This window comes from Manacus vitellinus, unplaced genomic scaffold, assembly GCF_001715985.3.
Source record: "Manacus vitellinus isolate BGI_N305 unplaced genomic scaffold, ASM171598v3 scaffold_8_pilon, whole genome shotgun sequence".
NCBI lineage: Eukaryota > Metazoa > Chordata > Aves > Passeriformes > Pipridae > Manacus > Manacus vitellinus.
The window spans coordinates 8,446,738-8,468,185 of NW_021940864.1; the positions used below are offsets into that span (position 1 = coordinate 8,446,738).

Below are 21,448 nucleotides of genomic sequence, written 5' to 3' on the forward strand. Positions count from 1 at the left end.
AGAACCTACATTCAGCTACTGCTCTTGGGCTAAAAAGGGATAATTTGCTGAATGGTTGCAATTCCCTTTTTTGATCATATGACTATTCAAACAGCAGTGCTTGATAGCTGTTGCTCCTCCAAAATAAATAAAAGCTGCCTGGTTCCAAGTCATAAGGTCACTCTTCCCAGAAGTAGCAATTGCAACACAGGCATTGACTGAATTGAATTTTGGTTTTTAACTAAGAACTGTAATGTCTGTCTTCCAGTTATAATCTGCAGATGGATCTGTTTCAGTTTATGTTTAAATGATTGTAGTTTTCAAGAGAGGCAGTAGGAAAACCTCCAGGGGGGTCTTACATTTAAAATTGCATATGATGAATGACTCTTTGAAGTTGTCCTGCACTGTTGTTAGTATTTCAGATAATCACCAGTTCTTCTCTGTTTCACAACAGGGATATTCATTGTCAATGTGCCTTTGGAATACAACATCTTGCTAAATGCGAGCAGTCCTGCTCTACTGGTGAAGCCAGTAGGACGTGCACATTTTGCCTTTGTTGATGGCCTAGATCCCTACACTCTGTATGAGATAAGAATACAAGCATGCCAAAATGGTAAGACATTTTTAAAGAATCACCTACGTGACTGGAAGGGAATGGAGATTTTCCAGATGGTTTCAACTCAGCAAAACAGATGAAATCTTATTTTTATATTAGAGTCAAATGTTTGCCCAGTAAAAAGAAAGCCCAGCACTGGATAAATCATTAGATATTTCTCCATGATATATCACGAATATTTTAAATGGAGATTTAAAAGGTGTATTTCAGGTTATATGTGCTACTTTATTAAAAGCTTTTTACAAGCAACTTAAAAATTTTTGAAAATGGATATACAGAACTGAATCAGTTATGTAACTACTCACCTGCAAGACTTGGTAATCATAAAGACAGGAGAGAGGAGCCCAAAAATTGCAAAATTCCTTGAATTTAATGGAAATTTTCAAATCCTGGTGAAATAAGTATTTCTAAAATGACGTTTTCTAACCAATAAGCTCCTCACCTGCACTGGTGAAAATCAAGAGTAATTCATCAGTAGAGCTGTGGTAATTTAAATAAGTATTTAAAAATGAAATGAGGTGAAATAAGGCACCATTTCATCATGAGCTTCTTTATTTGACATTCATTTGCTTTCACTGTATTTTTTTTTGTTCTTGAGGACAAAGCTCCCATCACTATGCAAACTTCTGTTTTTGTAGGTGGCTGTGGAGTGGGTGGTCAAATATATTCAAGAACTGCTGAAGCACCTCCTAGAGAATTGAGCCCACCTATTGTTAAAGCAATCGGATCTGCACTCATAGAATTGAAATGGACACCACCTAAGAAACCAAATGGCATCATTACTAACTACTTTATTTACAGGTATATGACTTTATCACCTCAGATTCTTAGTCTTACTTAATGGTTCCTTTCTTTATTCCTTGAAACACTAGGAGGTGAAAAAGATGTGGAACTATATGAAAAAATATGTATTACCTTTCAAATACTAAGGTAAGATTCTGATCTATGAATGGCCAAGTTGAGAGTATGAGCTCAGAAAACAATCACCTTCCTGAACTGCAAATAACAAAAAGCGTGTGAAAATATATTTTTTAAAAATTCAAAGGAACAAAAAACCTTACAAAAAATTTGTAAGATAGATACTCATACTGTGTTTACCCAAACTACTAGGCACAAACTTCAATCCTCTCTGATAGACAGTTGAGAATTTTGGAATGGAAACAGGAGTAATTCACCACTTCTGAGACTTTTAAAAGCAGAAAAAGGTATCTAGATTCCTAAAACAGATCAATTTTCCAGTTTATGTTCCTGCTTGTAAATAAGTCATCTGGACAGTGATTACACTGCACCTATTTATATTCCTTGGTGTTTGTATTCCTCTACCCTGTCTAGGTTGTTGACTGACAGATCCTCACTTCCTATGAGGAGTCTCCTAAGGTCTGTGTGAAGATTTTTCTATATAGATAACTGTGTTTAGGGCAGTATTAAACTAGTAGAGTGCCAATGTCTACTGTGCCCATTGACCCTTTGTTAAAAGCTCGCTGAAGCAACCTTCTTGAATAGCTTCAGGAGTCAGAGAATATAAAATTCGAGCCATATATTGGAGAAGAATTTAAACACTGAAGTTCCTGGGTTTTCCAGCTCTAAGTATGTGGAGCAAACACATGCTGGGCTGATCTTAGCATTCCACAAAGAATTTGGGACTTTTTATTACATTAGAGGTGTGACTGAGAAGACATGGAATCAAATTACTGTTTGGAATCCTCAGTGATAATTATTATAAATTCATTTTTGCCTTAAACATGTTAGTAGTCTCTAAGAATTCCTACTGTCTTGAAATATCCTTTTGTTTGCCTTTTTTTTAATTATCTGAACAAAACACCCAAGTCCCTCCCCTGGAATAAAGTGTGTGTTATAGCCCAAGACATGTCTTCAGTCTGTTGGTTTTGTAAATAAAGCTGATGATTACCGCTGCTATTCCATGGCAACCATAGAAAGGGAAAACAGGAAATATAATGCAGAAAGCCTGCTTCAGTGAAAAATACTGTAAATTGAATTTGACAGCATTTGATGGCATTTGATTATTCTAGTCACAGCCAAACAATGATATAAAGAGTAATATGAAACAGAATGTGTTACTGCCTAGCAGACTCAAAAGCAATAAACCTTCCTCCAATGTGACACAATCACTTCACAATCATAATTGTAGCCTGTTTGATACCTCTGAGTACAGCAGAAGGGCACTGACTGACATAGATACATTTTGTTTTTTATTTAAAGTGAAATGAAAATGGCGCACTGGGGCTCCAGATACAATCGGTATATTCACCTACATAGGCATGAATCACTTGGCAGTTATTTCAGCTGAAGTTTAAATGTGCTTAGACAACAACAATATCAAATCTTTCTCAGATAGCTGCAAAAAAATCAGAAATGGGATGTAAGCACATAGTTCTTTTTCATTTTGTAGCCACACATAGCCTTACATTGTTATAGCAGCAAGACTGCAGTATTTCTATGGGAGGTTATGGCATGTAATTTCTTCTTCATCATGTGCCTCTTCCTTACTGCATCACCACCAAAATAAATTCATTTAACTCAAAACCTGGAATGCTTGGGGAGCTAGTGTGTGTGCAGATCTTTGCATTAAAATGGCAGGACTCTTTCTTTCCTCTAGCATATAAAAGCACTTGCAAGTTTGCAGCCATTTTGCTAGAAACCAAAAAATTGAAATGTTATTTTATGAGAAAAGAGATGGTGATATTTTATCTTTGATTAATATAGCAGTTTTAAACACATATCTGAGGCTTTAAAACTTTTTTAGCAAGGACCACAACTTAGAAGGGATTGTGAATGAGAAAAGATCTGATTCATGAGATAACCACCTAATCTACTTCTTTTCCCATTCCTATGACATAACATCTCTGTGACAGCCACAGAAGTTGCTAGTCTGGAAAAATAGTATTATGAAAATAAATGATGTATTTCTTACTGTACTTTAATAAGATATAAGTCACATCAGGAACTGCTCTCTGTTGACCACCAGCGTTAACTGTGTAGGAGGCACATGAGATGGCTCTTAAAAAATACTGCCTGTAAAATTTTAAGCATTTTTGTTTGTAACTTGCTTAAAGGAGTGTCTGTATTTCTGTCAAACCATCTATGTCATGATCAATAAGATTATATTATTTAGTATATATTTGTGAGATTGAAATGTAGCTGTCATTAGCTGAGCAGTCCTGATGGTAAGTGTAGCAGAAAAATCAACAGGCAGTTTAAGACAGAAGACATGTCTCAATGGCTGTTGACTGTTGTGACTTGCAACAGGCTTCTATACTGACTCTTTATGAGTAATTCATTGCTTAACTGTGTATCCTTAACCATGAATTGCACCCAAAACAGCTTCCAAGGAACATATGTTACTGGATGGTTTAATATAAGAATCCCTATGTCATTGAATACTGGACTCCTGAAGGGTTTCATTTATGCCTGTAATTGATACAATACCCAATCTAAACTAGCATATTACATGCAATAATTCCTTTTGTTCATTTGTTTACTTCAAAACTTATATTAAAAAAATGTACCCCAAAACATAAAAGCTACGTTAGTATAGATTTATATGAGTGATCAGTGAGGCTTCTTTGCTTAATTAAATGTAAAACTGTAGAGGGGGGACATTGCTGATGTTGCGTTGTTCCACCACGTTTGACAGTGTGTTTCCCCAGTCACTTGAATTTCACCCCAAGACTTACCAGTGTTCCTAGAAACAACTCACTCTGGTAAGGAAAGCAGCAGGCACTGCTAAAGCGTGTAGTTTTGTTGTATGGCAGAAGATAAACTTGTGAAGAATAATTCTGGTTTGACCTGCGAGACCTCAGGGATTCACTGTCTCCTCACACGTGAGGAGGCTGAGGGGTGAGCGTTGCAGTCGGTGTCGCTGCAGTCGTTGGTGTGCAGCTCTGTAGTTAGCTGTCACAAAGAAGATCCTGTTCTCCTTCTCATGTCATCCTGCTCAGATTGGCAGTGGGGCAGGGAGAATTTGCCCTTATAAAAATAACTATCTGAGCATCTTTAAAATGAATGTAAGCAGCAAATCAGACTATGCAGATTAAGAGGCAGCTTCCAGCTCTTGGAAATGTTATTCTCCTTTGCAGCTCATTGTACATAAGAAACACTTCCAGTTAAATGAGCAGCTGAATCTTAAATCTTAAGACGACTGAAATGATTACAGACTGTTCAACCACTTCTGTTCAAAGTTTATTCATACATGAAGATATTCTGGTTTTTAGCACTACAGATGGGACCATTTACCTAACCATAAGTTTCATTCATTAAATATTCAGCAGTAATAAGATCTAAATACTTAACCAGGCTACATTGTACAGATTTGCCTGTGGATGAGCTTACAGTTGGTGGCATATTTGATCTTTCAGTGTGGAAAAAACTGTTTATCACAGAGTTTAGAATATTTATAAAACATAAATTTGTGTATTCATTTAAGGGCCATACTGCTCGGTCAGCAAGACATATTAAATGTGACTTTATTGCACTAAAACATACTCTCCCATATTTACAGAGGTTTTTTTGGGCATGTTTTTGAGAACACAGAGGTGCAGGAGGAAGATATAGTATTTCAAAATTATGTGTCTTACATTGCATCAGTTAACAGCATCCAGGGGAGAGTTCTGCATAAATCTTAATTTGCCCTTATAATAGAGTACAGGAAATTGTATTAAAAACTGCTGGTGGAATGTTGGAGACAATGGGAAATTTTGGACCCCAGCTCTTACAGAGGGACTGAGAATTCCTAGGGAATCTTTCTTGCTTCTTCTACTTGCCATTCTTCACCCAGTTCTGCCAACCAACCCTCAGTATCAACACACAACTTGCCTATTTCACTACACTAGTGATATTGTACCTCAAAACTCTTCATTTTAAAAAAAATCACACTTCAACCCTTATAAACAAAACAGTGTCCATATAGTCTGCTTATCTCAGAATTTAGCAAAAATTATTTAGCTTCATATAAGAAAGTAATGTCTTTGTGCATGCCTTATATGTTCATATACAGAAAGGATGAATAAGCAGCTGTGTACACACATGCATTTGTTATAGTCTTCATATTTGCATGTTAATACCTGGGACTAACAAGCAGCTAAGACTAGCAGTTCTAAAAAATTGTTGCAATTTGAATTTTTAAATTATTTCCTGATTTGATCTAACAAAATCAAATTCAACAGAATTTTTTGAAACACAGATTTTCTCTTGCCAAAGAAATGTTCTTCAGCTTCTGTGTGTGTGTAGTGAACATGACACCCAGTAACCAGACAAACCAATTTTACTTCTGCAAATTTGCCCTACTTGCACTAAAAGTGGCAGATAATCTAATTTGTTTTTTTGGTTTTGGCATGGAGGGCAAAAGTGCTTTTACATTCTGCAAAGGCCAAGGCTTCTGTGAAGAGTAGGAGAAATACTTAAATTCATGTGCTGTACAGCACAACCGTCATTGAGATTTATCACACTGTTTAAATGTAACCAACTTAATTTCACACAAACATTTTTATGCCAAGTGAAAGAATTGATTTGATAACTCTGTTTTGAAGATGAGTGCTTGGCTTATTAAAACTGTTGTAAATTATATAGTAGAAGAGGCCATATTACAAAGGGGCTTAGGATCATCTGTAGTCATAACCCTGTATATACTTATATATGTGTACATATGTGTGTGTGTATACATAGACGTATATATATGTATATATATGTACAAAAATAAAACCCCATTTTGCCAAAAGCCTATACAGTAAACTGTCCTCATATATCTTTAGTTTGCATTTTTAAACAAAAACAGCATTGGAAAAAATATGTAGTTTATTACAGAAAACTCTACTACTGATATTTTAATGAGGTTTTGTGGTGGAGCTGCAAATTCAGCTAAGTCTATGCACAAGGGATTACTTATTCCTTTTGCAAGAAAAAATGGGATATTTATTGTGAGCAAACCAGAATTTGAAAGTGCACAGCTTTATTTTTGAGGGCATGATAGAATATTTATCCCTTGTTCACTAGGTAATATTTTTCTCAGTAAATTGGTCATAAATTTTCCATAAATGAGGGATTCTGAGGTGAGTACCTCCATAAATAGTTTGATTTTCAGAAATGTTGAAAACTTGCACCCATATTGCAATTCAAGTCATTACTTAGCAACTACATACGTATTTAAAATTTCACGTTCTAATTTATGAAAGTCTTATTTGTGATGTGTTCTATCCTAGAAGGACAATATGCTATTGTGTTGTTACTCTGGTACTCTGGACAGTGACAGCATACTTGTTTGACATGTTTTATAGTATTCTTCTAGATAAAGGAGAATAATTGGTTGCCTCAAAAACACAAGTTCAGTGAAATGCTTTTAAGATGCAAAGATAGGTAGGCAGTTCCTTGTGTGTGTGTATGTAACTTAGGGAAATAAGTTTTGTTTTTTTCTGAGATACAGATTGAATTTAGAACTTCAGGATCTACTGCTATGGACTGGCAAAGTTATTTTTGAACTTATTTATTTAAACCCTTTGCTTTTTTATTTAATTCCAGACGTCCTGTGGGCAGTCAAGAAGAGCTGCTTTTGTTCATCTGGACTGAAGGAGCCTTGGAGTTTATTGATGCATCCGATGCCCTACAGCCTTTTACTCTCTATGAATATCGTGCCAGAGCTCAAAATTCTGTGGGGTCAGTGGACAGCTTGTGGGCTTCAACCCAAACTCTGGAGGCTTCCCCATGGGGCATGGGAGCCCCTTGGGCACAAGCAACAAGCGCATACTCAGTGAGATTGAACTGGAGCCAGCCTGTCTCTCCCAATGGTGTTATATCCCTGTATCGAGTGGTCTATCAGGAAAAACGCAGCGACCCGACATTTAGCACCCCAGCTGTTACAGCACTAACCGTAATGGTAAGAACTGGACCACAAAACCAGTTTTAAGATATTTTTGCTCTGCTTTGTTCTCTGCTGTATTTTAGAATCTCACTTAACACTGATTAGAAAAGTGGGGTTTCCGATTGTCAGTAGCGTTGTTGGTTTAAATTTTGTGTTTTGCCCAGTGGAGACTGAAACATTTCACATTAATACTGGATTTCTGGTAGAGGCAAGTAGTTTACTCAAAAGCATGGATGTGTCATGTCTGGAGGAATTATGCACATCTACCTTTTTCAGCCTCACTCTGAAAATACTGTCCCGAGCTTTTTGTCTGACCGTCATATAGTGTCACAGGATCTGCACAAAGAACATCAATATCACTCCTCCTTGTATATAATTCTATTTTTTTAATTCGGTTGGAATCATAAAGTGAATGAATTAATTAGTAATTACATAGTTCATATATGCAATGCATTTGCATGTTCCCTTCATAATTCATCAGTAATAAAAGCAGATCTGCTTTTATTTCCACTGCATGTACTTATATTAAAATGTGCACTGCTGATATGTCTTTTCCTTTCTTTTCCTGTTTCTGCTCAGTGTGTGAAGGGATAGATTCAGGAAAGATCAGGCTGTTTTGTGAACTGACTAACAATGTTGTGTAAGTCAGTGACAAAAATGGTTATGTTTTGTGCATTTACCACTGCTCCTCCCACTTGTATATTACATTCTAGTCTTTCTAAAGCAAGACAGCTTATAGGTAGTTGGTTTGAAGAGCTGTATATTAGGATAGTACTGCTATATTTGGCGGTCTTCTGAAAACAGATTTTAGAAAACGCTTCAGGAGTTTGTAATAAAGTTTGGTTTCCTCAGCCGTACCACCTCAAGTTCACAAACCTAGAATTTTCCCTAAATTATCTTCCTAGTCCATGTTTGTATTGAATAACACTGGAGCCCCCCTAAATTCTTAATTATCCCAATTATAAAGTATCTGGTTGACATGCTAGTGGGATCCTAAAGACCTTTCTCTGGAATACCCAATACTAACCTCTAAGTAACTTCCTCAGGCAGATCTCTACATGACATGGTGGGAGAAGTTTCCAGCTCAGTAATCTTACACACTCTTGTTATCACATGTTTCCAAAGCAGTTTTGTGTCTGGCTTCCTGGAAACCTAGATGTATTATGTTTATTATACATCTTTTTCTGAAAAAGAAAACAGATCCTGAATCGAATGATAGGAATACAGACTTTTGCCTTCTGAAGCAGTCACATTTGCATTGCACAGCATGCTAGGCTTTTAAAAAGTAGATTGGGATTCTAGAGTTACTGAACTTCAGTGGCATTTTGCTACTTAGCTCCCTTAACTTGTTTTAAGAAAAATAATCACAATCATAATTGCGACGATACACCTAAGATTTTAAAACCAGTGAAATGACAGGGCTTCTCCTAATACTCTGCTTCAGCAGCAAGCAATGTGTTGCTGAGCATCAGAATTGACCTGGCCAGTCATGCATTGCAATGTCTTCTAAGCATGCCAAAAACAACAGAAAATGTCCAAGATGGTTGTACTGTGGGTAATAAAACCTACCAAAATGGTCTTTTAAATAATGTTGCCACAGTGTGTTTCTTTAACAGCATCAGTTTAAAAGCCTTCTAGATTAACAAGCTATTATTTACTGAATTAGTATTTTCCTGGCTCCAAAATCCTTTCTTTTCCCCAAACATTACCCTGAATCAAAATAACATTCTGTCAGCATGTGTATAGCTGTTCTACTAGCATTGCACCAAAGCTGACTTGCATGGTTTTTCTACTGTTCTTTGTCATGAATGTGTATCGATTATTATTTTTGCTACTCTTTTTTATTTTAAATATTATACTACCCTTCAGGGAGGAATCTTTCTGCACATCTCCTCCATCAGTTGCACTCACTTTAAGCTGTTGCAGCTGCATTAACTCAGTAGAGTTGTTTCTGATTTATACCAAGGACCTGAGATCTGAATCCTACCTCTTCTGAATATAGCAGAAGAGCTGAAGCTTTGAATCAAAGTTATTGACATAAAGTGCAAAGAGTCCTGTTATCAAAGATATCTTCAGGAGATTAGGTCAATTATCCCAGCAGGCAGAAACCTGAGCACCAACTTTCAAAGTTATAAACCCTTAAAAATAGAATTTTGTCATGAAATTGCAGGTATACCCTTAACTGTAGCTTTGTGAATGAGATACTTTAATTAAAATGTAATTTTATTGAAGGAACTAGCATTCCAATGATTAAACTTCTGCCCCTTTAAAATATAGCTTTCAGGGGTACTAGGCTAAATCATTTAATCTCCTAAAGCATCTCTATTGGAGCTCCCTCGTGGGATATGTCATTAGTCATTCTTTCACACGAGCTTCCATGTTACAAGTAAGACTTAAAGTATTAAATGAGCAATGAGTTCGGTCCTTTATTTAATCTGTTAGACTCCATTCTTATCCCATTAGATTATTCCAGAAAAAAAAAAAACCCCAGTGCTAGAATCACAGTAGCTGATCCCACCCTTGTGCTTGTCGGTTGCACCCTGCTTGCCTGCCACAGGACATGAAGCTTGACTGAAACCTAAAGTAGAAATACAATCCTTGTGACACTGCAGGATACAAATTAAGCTTTCACTATTGTACCTGCAGATTGTTCTGGTTTGACAGCTTCGTTTCCATCCATTTCCAGAGCCAAATGAGAAGCATCTTCTGGGTTTTCAAACAATCTGACAGGTTACCTACTCTACCTTCCCAAAATGCAGCTATTCACTCCCCACTTAAGGTGCACTAATATGGATTTGAATTAATACGTCAAAGGTATGGCTGCTTATCACTGACCCTTTGAAATTTTACACTGCCTATGGAGGTGAAAATGAGAACTCAATTCTGAGAGCAAGAGCTGCTGCCAATGAAATGAAAGGAGGATCTCCCTGCACCCTTAGGAACAAGTGACATACAGTGAGCCATTTTGATGCTTCACAGTTAAAGAGCAGTGTCACCCATTTCCTTAGCTTGTTTGACCAGGAGTGTAGTGACAGATGTTAGGTGACAGCAAATTAAACTGACATTCTGGTTTATTTGCAGAGCAAAGTCAAGTCAAGACTGGTTACAGCAATACAAGTGTCTCCCACAATGTCTTTGCAGTTCATTGTAACCCTCTAAAGCAAGAATGATATTTAGTGTCTTATTTGACAGCATTAACATAAGACAGATGTGTTTATAGGGGAATGGATTGACAGTAAGTTCTCATTTACAGAAATCTGCATAAAGTGACTAAATTGTCAAAGCAAGCTTCTCACTCTTGTGAACTTAGGGCTTAAGCTTGTGAACATAGAACCCAGAGCTGATTTCATTATAAAGCCAGTGCCTGCCAAACAGCATCAAAGCATCACAGTTCTTTACCTGTTATATTCCAAAGGTTGCTGTGAGGTAAAACCGTGGGTAGGTTTGGACATTTCTCAGTAGATGTTTTGTGGGGTGTGTAATGCTGTTTTTCCCATGACAATTATATCAACTGTTTGGTTGTTTTTCATAAGCAGAAGAATTCAAAGCCAAGAAGATGAGTAAAAAATGTAAGAATATGTAGCTGTTAGAATGTGCTTGGAGAAGGAAAAGCATCCAGAGATAAGGGTTAAAAAGAAAAATGCCTGCTATGGGCAGTGCCCCCCAATTATTATTATGTAGAATCAAGGTTTCAGTGTGTTAAATTCACCGCAGAAAAGTGTAGATAAAACTACAGTGTGCTTGTTAGAAGATGCAAGAGATAGGTATAAGCATTATAGACCTTATTCCTGGGAAATTCTGCACCTGAGCCTACCTAGAAATACAGGTCTTCTCAGAGTGTAGTTTGCAGTGTGAGGCTCTCAGGCCAAGTTTATCATTAAAGGCTTTTTTTGGCATATCTATGCCAGCTTGGGATGTAAAAAATTAACACATCTCATAGCTGTTATCACTGCACCAGCAAAGCCTTTGGTTTGGATGCAGCTATGCTAACATTTGAGAGCACATGTTGGCTTCCCTTACATTATTTGGGAGATGGTATATAACTACACTGGCCAAGCTCCTCTTGGCAGGTACTTCATCTGTGTTAGGGAAATCTGTGTTGCAGAATAGCAAATAAAGAGTTTGGTAGGAGGATGAGGTTTTGGCTTGCATGATTATGTTGTTATAGGCAGACGGCAATTTGTATACCAAATATATAACCTGTGTAAGAATATTAAATATAGGTTATTTATTGAAAAACTTCATATCAAAAATATTGCATCAGAAATAATCTAGAGTGGCTGGTACTGCCATATATACATGCCTCCTATGCAGGATTTTACAGATATCTGAAATCATGCATCTGGAGTTAGTTTCTTTTTATTTGTCACATTTAGAAATACATAATATATTAATATGTGGTCCTCCATTTCTGCCTGCTCATATAGACCAGAGAACATTTGGCAGCATTAGAGAAGAGATACCACATAGTAACTTCCTTGTACATAATATTACTCACTAATGCAGTGTAAAGGAATGTACATGGCAACTTTCTTATGCACGAAGTAATTGAAGATTGTAGCCACAAGAATAAGCATGCCAAGGAGAGGGACCAGGGAAACTTCTTTATGCATGCCTATTTCAGATGCCTGGGAAATGGACTGCACTCCAAGAAAATAAGATTATAGTAAATGAAGGAATCCCTGCGCATGCCAGAAGTTCAGAAGATGTGCTACTTAGCAAAGAATGAAAGCTGTGAATGGCAGTGGAGGGCAAAAGTTAATTAGGCTACTGTGCTGCTGTTAGTGAGTGGAAAGTAGCCACAACTAGAAACAAGATGGCTGCTCAGCAGCGCCCTAATACAGCCAAAAGATCATCTCCTTAGCTCTGCAAGGGCTTATGGGTTAGGGGGAAATCATACACAGATGACTAATTTTTTTATGGTTCACAGACGATCAAAGTGAAATTCAGCAGCTGTTCAGGACAAGTGACCACTCTAACGGCTGTAATATAACCTGCTAAATAGAGAGGGAATTGCATGAGAGCAAGAGGTTAGCTGTGATTATCGGCAGGTGAGTGCTTTATTGAAGTTGAAAGACCATTAACATTGATGGAGTAATTATTTCAACTTGAAAGTAATTACCTTGATGGGTGATAACTTCTCCAGTGTTCCCAAATTTGATTGGACCAAACAATTGTGAACTCTTGAAGCCTAGAAAAATATTACAACAATACTGCAATGTTTAAATTACTGAAACCACTGTTAGAGTATTTTAATTATGCCTAACAGTGAGAAGATTTTAATGTACAACAACTGGTGACCTCTCATGTATAGAGACATTTGCTTTCTCATTTCAATGAAATGATCCCCACCTACTACGTGTGTGCTGTATGTGATGGGTTTGCAAATGAATCATTTGATTTAAATGCAGTTTTTAAGATTCAAAGCCTCGTTAGCACAGTTTCAGGAAGGGCTTGTACTGGAATTGCTCTAATTGTTTTATTTGCCAGGAAAGCCCAGTAATGTAAAATGCTTTCCGTGTTTTAATCTCTAGAACTGTTAAGCTTACATAGGATGAATACAGGACAAGTACTCCTTCACATTGAAGGCAGCTTGAAAAAAGTGTGTGAGGCAATCTGTGTCTCACAGATTCTGTTTCCATGCTGCTGCAGAATATGCTGGGTTTGGCACTATAGCTCTGTTTAAATAAGCATTTGGATTGGCACTATGATGCCCCTCCAGAAACTGATTAAGTGCTTCAGTAAGCCCCACCTATCAAGACAGACATGTAGAATTGCCTAATTAGAGCAGAAAGGATGAAATGGATTGTTGCACAACTTTGATGATTTTGAAGTACTGTGGTAATAGAACTGGATGAGAATGGTGAGAGAGAAAGAGAGAGGCTTCAGCCTTTCTATTTATACCATCCTTGCTGTAAACAAGCCCACTTCACTGTCTCCTGGATATTTTCAGCAGCTGCAGAAACATAGCTTTAGACTCTGCTGGAACTCTGCCAAGAATGAAAGAATCCTTGCGAGTTAGGTTGCAGGGTAGCAAGGAAAGGTTTGTCTGGTGTCTGGGAGGCCTTAATATGTTCTCAGGCAACTGGTGATTTGAATTAGTGAAGTTACAGCAAAGAAGTTTATTTCACTACATTTTTTTCTTGAATATTTTCTCCCTAATTCAGTGTCCAACATGAAGTTAACATAACTTTGTCTGGCTGTAAATTTTTGCACCGGAAGTAAAAACACTGAGAGGGTTATGTCTGACCATGCCTAATCACACATTCCAGGTTGACTAGACCAGAGTGCCTGGATCAATAGGTAATTTCTTCTACAAATAAATTAGTTACCTATTTGGAAATATCTGGTGTATTTTATCCTTGGGCTTCTCCTTGTGTAAGATCCATTTTTCACCCATTATGTAGGTCTTTTTTTGATCAGTGAAACACATGGAGAGTTAGGTCTTTTGAGAGATATTTATAATGTTTGACTTAAGGTATCTAACCTAGTTAAGGTCATGAGCATCCTCTATACACCATGAAACCTCCATAATGTCTAAGGCATGGACATTTACCATCCTTGGGCTGCAGCTGTTCACACATGACTGCTTTTGTCTGGTGTACTTGTGTTCCACTGTAGGCAAGTGTCAGTCAAAGAAGGTGTTTGTTTTTACACTGATTAATCAGCTTTCTTAACCCACACAGTGGAATTACATAGTTTGACGGATATAAAAGATGGTACCCTCTGACAGAAAGATGGCTATGGGCAGCACTCTGGAAGTGGTAATCTTTTCAGTTTGTGCATCTGCAGTCATAGGGGAATAGGTGACCACCTGACAAAGGCTAAAGGCTAAATGAGATTGCATAAATGCTCCATATACTGTTTCTCTATATGGAGAATGTTTTTATATGTTTTTTATTTATGTTTTCTGTAAGTCTTGCATTGAGACTAAGATCAAGCTAACCAGGCACTGTAGGAAATTGGCAGAATGTTTTCTAATTTGCAAAACCAAAATGGAAACCCCCACAAACCTTCACCTTACTAAGTATAATTTGTTAGGAAGCTATAATATGGGGTCATTCTTCCCTTTGTACCCTGTTGTGTGTGACTGCACTAAATCTGCTTTAAAAACAGGGTTTTGGTAGGCTACAGATGCTTTTTCACATATAAGTAGGAAATAAAAATGAAGAAGGAGGAGGCAGAAATTTGTTGGGTAATATGTACAGCTGTTTTTCAAATTAGATATGTTTAAAAATGCTTAATTGGATTTGACTAGATTTTAATTCACATTTAACCAACATTCTTAAGTGGATGTATCAGGCAACTCCAAGATAGCGCTCTTTGTTGGTAAAGTCATAGGGCAGCTTCCTAAAAATCCCCAGAGTAATGCCCAACAGTTACAGATACAAGAATTCTTCAGCTGATAATTAGACAGGCCACTCCCCAGACCCCATCCTACCCTCCAGCCCCACTTCCCTCCACAGATAAGGTCTTTTAATCAAATTGGCTGAGAAGTATTATGTCATATGCTTATATTTCATAGGAAATTTTAGCAAACAATGGGTAGTTTTAATAAATAGAGAATTCTACTTTAAGAAAAAAAAAAAGAAAAAGCAAGCCATATGACTCATGGGAATTGATAATATAACATAGAGCCTCATACCACTGGGGACTCCATTTGAATCTAATCCAGGTCTACAGTCACCAAAGTCATTCTCATCAAACAGCCGTGGGGTGTCCTATGCAAGATAAGTTTAGTATTCTCAGCTGACCTCCTGTCCTTTCTCTTTACTGCTCCCTTTTGAATCCATTCCCATCACTCAGCTTCACAGCCTCATTCAAGCTCATCTCCCCTATGCTTGTTGCAGTTTCCCATTTTCTGCCTGCCAAGTGACCTCTCTCTCTCCTCCTTTCATACTTTACAAAAAACCTTGGAATGCACGTATAGTCTTGCCTATAATCTTGCCCCCTCTTTTTCAGGGAGCAAGACCCTAATAACTGCATGGAGCTAAAACATGAGTTTATCAACAGAAAGCTCTCTGGGAGTGGGAATGGGTGTCCGTCTGTATAATGCTGTTAATTTACAGCATTATATAAATATTATTTTTGAGACTATAATAGCAATTATGGTGAATAGGGGCCAGATGGCCTCTGTATCTAGAAAGCAGAATGTCAGTGTATTTTTAATGGACACAAGTGTTGCTTTTTGACAGGAAGGTAATATTAAATTCTATGTTATAGTTGCCTGGCAGGTGAGTATGGTTCTGAGTTTTGGTTTTTCTTAAAGTAATTACTAATGTCATGCCTGGATAATTTTGCCCACTAAAGCCTTATTCTGTGGTGGGGTCTTTGTTGTTGCTCTTTTTTTTTTTTTTAAGGATGGTTATTGATCTCTTGCTGAGCTGAGATTTCAGTTTTATGCCAGATAGTTTGATTAATGGGTTGGTTTCTGTAAGTGGACTGAATGGGGATAGGAAGCACAAGCCACTCATGCCGCCAACCCTAACTCCGTCAAGACGCATAGCTCATTATGAAACAGTTATCAAGTATACATGAAAAATTAATTGGGCTCAGTTTGATTCTGAAAAGGATCAGCTTTCTACTTGGCGGTCCCCCCAATCTTTCCAGATGTTGCACGCTAGCCCCTCGAGAAGCAGCGAAGGGAGATGTATTAATACATTGTATTGATTAGATCAAGACCCCTGACAGTTATTTGTAGAGATACCATCTGGCTGCTGTTCGAATTCCTTCACCAAAAACAGGACGTGACATGTTATTAATCTCAACTCTCTAAGTATAGACAGTTGCCTTTTCTGCTAAACCGCATTTTACCATTCCGTAGGAGATGGAGGCAGACCTGAAGGGTGCTGAAATTAAGGTTATTACACAAATTGAGCCATATGGTCCAAATATTTCAGCAAGAAAATTGCCAGGCAATAAAAATTGCTCCTGCCTTCCTAATGGTGTAAATTACAGTTTAACCATGGCTCTAATGATGTCCTTCTGCCGCGCTTAACTACTGTTACATGAAGGACATTGTTTTAAAAATATAAAAAACAAGTAAATGCCAGCAGCGTGTTTTACAATCTGTTAGTGTGTCATTAAGAACACTGTCAGAATTACATAAACATAATGGCAGGCAACCTAGCATACAAAAGAACAAGTATGGAAATAGAAAGTGTCTTGAAAACTCCTTTAGCTCTGTAATGTCAAGAGCCCTTTCCCTTCTGGAACTTTTCCAGTATGGGAAAACGTGGCTGCTTATTTATTCCAGTTTTCACACAGGCTCCGATGGAGATTTAAAAACAGAAAAAAAAATACTGAATATTCTGATGCATTTTGAACAGGTGACAATGTAGAGGTATAAATTTACTATCACATTATACTGTAGCTGTATATAAAGTTAACTGAGTATGAAAAAGAAATCCTAAGTGTGACTCTCTTTTCAAAGTGCAGCATTCTTTTTATTCTTTTGGATCATAGTAGGACTTTCTGGTTTTCAGACTTTGGGGGGAATTGCAGAGTATTAAAATAGTTTCAGAGCTCAAAGCCTCTGTAAAATTTTACTAACAGAGTTAAAAATCTTAAAAAATTGTTTATTAAAAAATAGCTGTAACTTATTTGTTATGAAAAACAAAATGAAAGTAGTTATCCAGTCAGCAGGTGCATTACTGACTGATTCTGGTGATTTATCATACAATGTGGAAATTAAATTGTGATTAAATAAAGTGAATAATTAGCCAATGAGATTTTATTTCAAAAACAGTCATCCAGCTATTAAGTTTGCAAAGGGAAGCCTCCATACAAATAGGAAAAATCACAGAAGTTTATAAAAATCCTTTTTGGAATATTGGGTTTGACCACTTCTACTTTAAAATGTGCAGATTTTAATAGTTCATATATGCCAACCCTTTTCATAAAATAACCTAGCATGACCATGTTCCCAGCTTGGGATCTGGCTGACTGGGTGCATAGCACTGGCTCAGGGGATGTGCACTTGGAGCGTTCTGTACCAGCTTTATAGAAGTGGCTGCTGGAAACCAAGGGGTTCTGAGCCCCACCACTGCCACCCCTCCCTCCCTTTGACCACGTTATTCTGGGTCTGCTGTGCAAGTGGAGCTGCTGCTTCCCCTCCCATGCCCCTTTGGAGGCAGAAAGTTCCACACTCTTGCAAGGGCTGGATCTTCCTGCAAGTTCCTGCTGGATCTTCCCGTGCATTGAAATACGTTTTGACAATGTTGAAAGCACTGCTGAGCAATGTTGAACAGACAAAGGGAAGGGAGATTGCGAGTTAGCTGTCTGGGTTGGCTGGTTTGTGAATAAGCTGACAGGCAGCTCATGTATTTGTCTTCAGACCTAGCACAGTTTCTGAATTGTGTGAAGGTCTCATTTTTGTGTGGAGCAGGGAAAAGATGACAGGGGACTTTTGACAAATTTAAACTGAACCCAAACTAGACAGTTAATCAGATTCAATAAAGTTCACAACAGTCTTTCTATTTGTCCTTCTTGCTTCTCAGTACCAGTACAGTCACAAATGAAAACATCAAAACATAAGTAATCCATGATTGGTTGGTTGGTTGGTTTCCAAAGAAACTGAAGGCAGAAAATAGTAGACCCTTGTGAGGATGGTAGTCTGAGAACTTCCTATCTACAATGCATGGGAGTAGTTTACTACTGTATTAGGAGGAAACAAAGTCCAATTTATGAGTTTATCCCCTTATAAACTCATATAAGTATTTCTCTTAGTACCTTGAACTTTTTATCTTATCAAAGTCAGAGAAATGCATGACAAATGAGATCTGGAGCATCTAAGTGTGTTGTACTCTACTCAGGAGCACCCCTAGTGGATGGATTTTATTGTTTAACTGCAAAACCTCTATACTGTATTTTTAAGTCTGTTTCTTTAGCATTCATTAAAGAAAATCTCTTCAGTCTTTAAAGAAAGAGGTACAGATGTCCCTCCATCAGCATCTGACAGACCAGAAGATTTGGAAAGGATATGCTCATTGAACTGCTTTATGAGTGCCAAGAAAAACTACGAGCATGGAGAGAAGGTTTCTACCCATGAAGTGGAGGGCTTACTGCATGAACCCCTACCAAAGTTGCTACTAGATTCAGAAAAATGTTTCTCATCTTATTAGTAGGTGCCACGTTTCAGCTTTTAGGATATCAAATATTATCTGTTACACCTCTGGCACCTTCAGGCTGCTTTGCTCCCACCACCAAAACTGTGGAAACTGTTTCTTCCTCCCCTCTTTTCCCTTCACAAGCCTTCTTTTCTAGGAGCACATTTAGAGACCGTGAGGAGTGATATAGGAAGCAGGAACTCCCATCCTGAGGATCCAGTAGAAAACTTCTGTGTTTTTCAGATTTTTGTTAGGAACTTGTTTCTATTTCCAGATATTCTGAAGGTCATGCAGTCCTTACAACAGACAGGACCCTGCTTCAGTCAGGTAATGTCCTTTAAAGGTCTTGTATTATTGAGGCTGTGTAGTTATGCAGGCAAAGCCTTAGGAGACAAACAACCACTTACATGTTCACTTAAGGCAACCAATGGCTGGTGCAAAAGCAGCAGCCGGACCTGCAGCACAATATCCTCAAGCTCTTTGACTTTACAACTGTGGGTGCCTTTTTTGACCTATCTATGGCTGCTCTAGCTTCCTTCTTTATGTAGCACATATATCTTCTAAACAGTTCTGGGCCACACCACCCTAAGATAGAGATGTTGGGATTTGGTCCATCTCAGTGAGGCCACTGGAGTGTGTGTTGTCTGTGTGCCAAAAGGACTCTGAAGAGTAGTATATTCACAACAGGAAGGTGTCCAGAGGTCCCAGTATCTAGTTAACCTACCAGGGCATATTGCAAATCATGACTCGTTTTGGTTCTGAATTTTGCTCCAAGTATTTTCCTAAGTCCACTTCCTGCAGGTTTGAATGCATCAATTATTTTTTTTCCCATCCAGAGCAAAGTTCCCAGTCTGAGACAAATAATCCATGCTGTGTGGAGATGCTACTCTGGTGGCTGCCAAATAAAGGCACCAAGTTTACAGTTGTCCCACAAAATCAGAATTGCAAATGCAGATTTAATGTGGCAAGAGAGTGAGGGAAGTGGACTCCTTGTAGTGATAAATTTTCTGTATTTTTCCTGTAAAGAAAACTTTACTCTGCACAAACAAAATGAGTGAAACTTTGCAGAGCTCTTATATTTCAACAGGCTTTAAAAAAGAATTAATGAGAAGTCTAAAGACATCTTCTCCCAGATGAAGTATTAGTCTTGTCATTATGGTATAATAAAATTATTTTTTATTGTTTTCTCTTCAGGGGTTCAAGACAGATGATAATTTAGATTTTCTCTAATGCTAGTCTATGCTAGAAATGCTAGACCCATGATGTACCAATAGATCATGAGATTTATACTATAGTTGTAGCTTAAGACAGTGACATATTTAAGTGCTGTGCTTAATGTTACTGGAAAGTCCTGGCCTATAAAGACTGACTAGAGACCCTGAGAGCAAATGGGAAAGAAAACATCACCTTTTCCACAAAGTAACAAAATAGTTTGAGCTCTAGTTGTCCTGATGTAAAAAACAGTACTGCCTTTGAGGACAAATAGAGTTGGGAACTTGTGTCTTTCAAAAATGAACATTTCTGAGAAAAAAAATTGCAACAGCTCTTCAGCATACTGCATCTTTTTCTCTTCCTGGTCCTGCATAGAAGCATCACAACACTTGCTTTGTTAAAAAAACTCCTGTATTGATATTTGGGTTGAGGGTATTAATAAAAATTTTAAACCACACTGATTTGAGTAACATCATCTCAGGCTGGGATGATGTTAAAATCAGGAGTCTAGGATGTTTGCTTTAGTATTAACTAAACAGATATTTGCTTCAGATTAGCTAAGGCAAATCCCTGCTCTGGTTGGGTGCCATCTACATTCACCATGTAGTTTTGGTCTTCTGCTTATGAAGACCCTAATCCATATCCTTGAAAAAGCAAAAGGAATCTTACATTGAAGTATTTTGAAATCGCTGCAGTTAAACTTCTGAAGCTATGAATTGTTTTTCTGTTTCTCCTTAAGAAAAAATAAAAGAGCAGACCTGTATGGTCTGTTGCTGTGTACTGGTTGAAAATGTTATCACTGATTTTATTGCTCTTTGAGTCTTAAGTGAATTTAAAGAAAAAGCACAGGTCTGAATTCTAAAATCTTACCTTAGATGGCAAATGTAGGCTAATCTAATCTGTGTAGAGAGAGAGTGAGATTTCTCTGACAGGCTATTTAGAACAGAGGTTAAGCATAAAAAATATGACTTTCCCTTTGGAGGGCCCTCCTACCCTCAGTGCAGAGTGTAGAGAGTAACTGAGGACACTAACTACACAAGATTTGTGTCAGAATGTAGGAGAACATTGTGACTGTTTCCCATAGTGCCTATCCTCATATTTGAGCACTTGAATACATTTACAAGCCTGTCCCAAAATGACTAAATTGTACTAATTTCTCTTTGGATTGCTCATTTATAACGTGCATACATGCAGCTAATCAATAGATGAGACAGTGAAACTAGTGGATTTACAACTTAATATGCTGGAGTCAATAATGTGCTGTAAAGACATTTTCAGTTCAGAAATCAGCACAATTTGTTCTGTACTAAGCTTATGTGATCTATTTTAATTCACTAAGTAACTTAAATATCCAAGGAAAATACATAATCTGAACTAAACCTGTTATGCTTCAGTTTTCAAGTAATATTTCAGTATTTACATATTTCATCTTTTCTCTAATTACTGCACCTTGCTGGTGCCATAAGCAGCTCAGACTTTTTTTTTTTTTTGGCAGAAGCTCTGCACTGAGAAGCCCAACCCACACTAGGAGGGACTAATGAGTGTGTGACCATATGAAAAGACATGATTAAAGACTCTCTTTTATTTATGCGTTAACATTTCTAACTGCTTTCTTGTTCACACTGCAGCAGATATAGCTGTCTACTTCTCTGTATATGTGTA

The 21,448-nt window shown here is 37.5% G+C and overlaps 1 protein-coding gene across 1 annotated transcript in view; it reads left to right on the forward strand.

Annotated features, from left to right (window-relative positions):
• The window catches only part of USH2A (usherin), a 378,483-nt gene that overhangs the window by 317,608 nt on the left and 39,427 nt on the right, over positions 1 to 21,448 (forward strand). Inside the window, exons 58-60 of the mRNA XM_018085136.2 lie at positions 434 to 592; positions 1,234 to 1,396; positions 7,127 to 7,481. Of these exons, the coding sequence (XP_017940625.2) occupies positions 434 to 592; positions 1,234 to 1,396; positions 7,127 to 7,481 (677 nt within the window). The remainder of the gene's footprint in view (positions 1 to 433; positions 593 to 1,233; positions 1,397 to 7,126; positions 7,482 to 21,448) is intronic.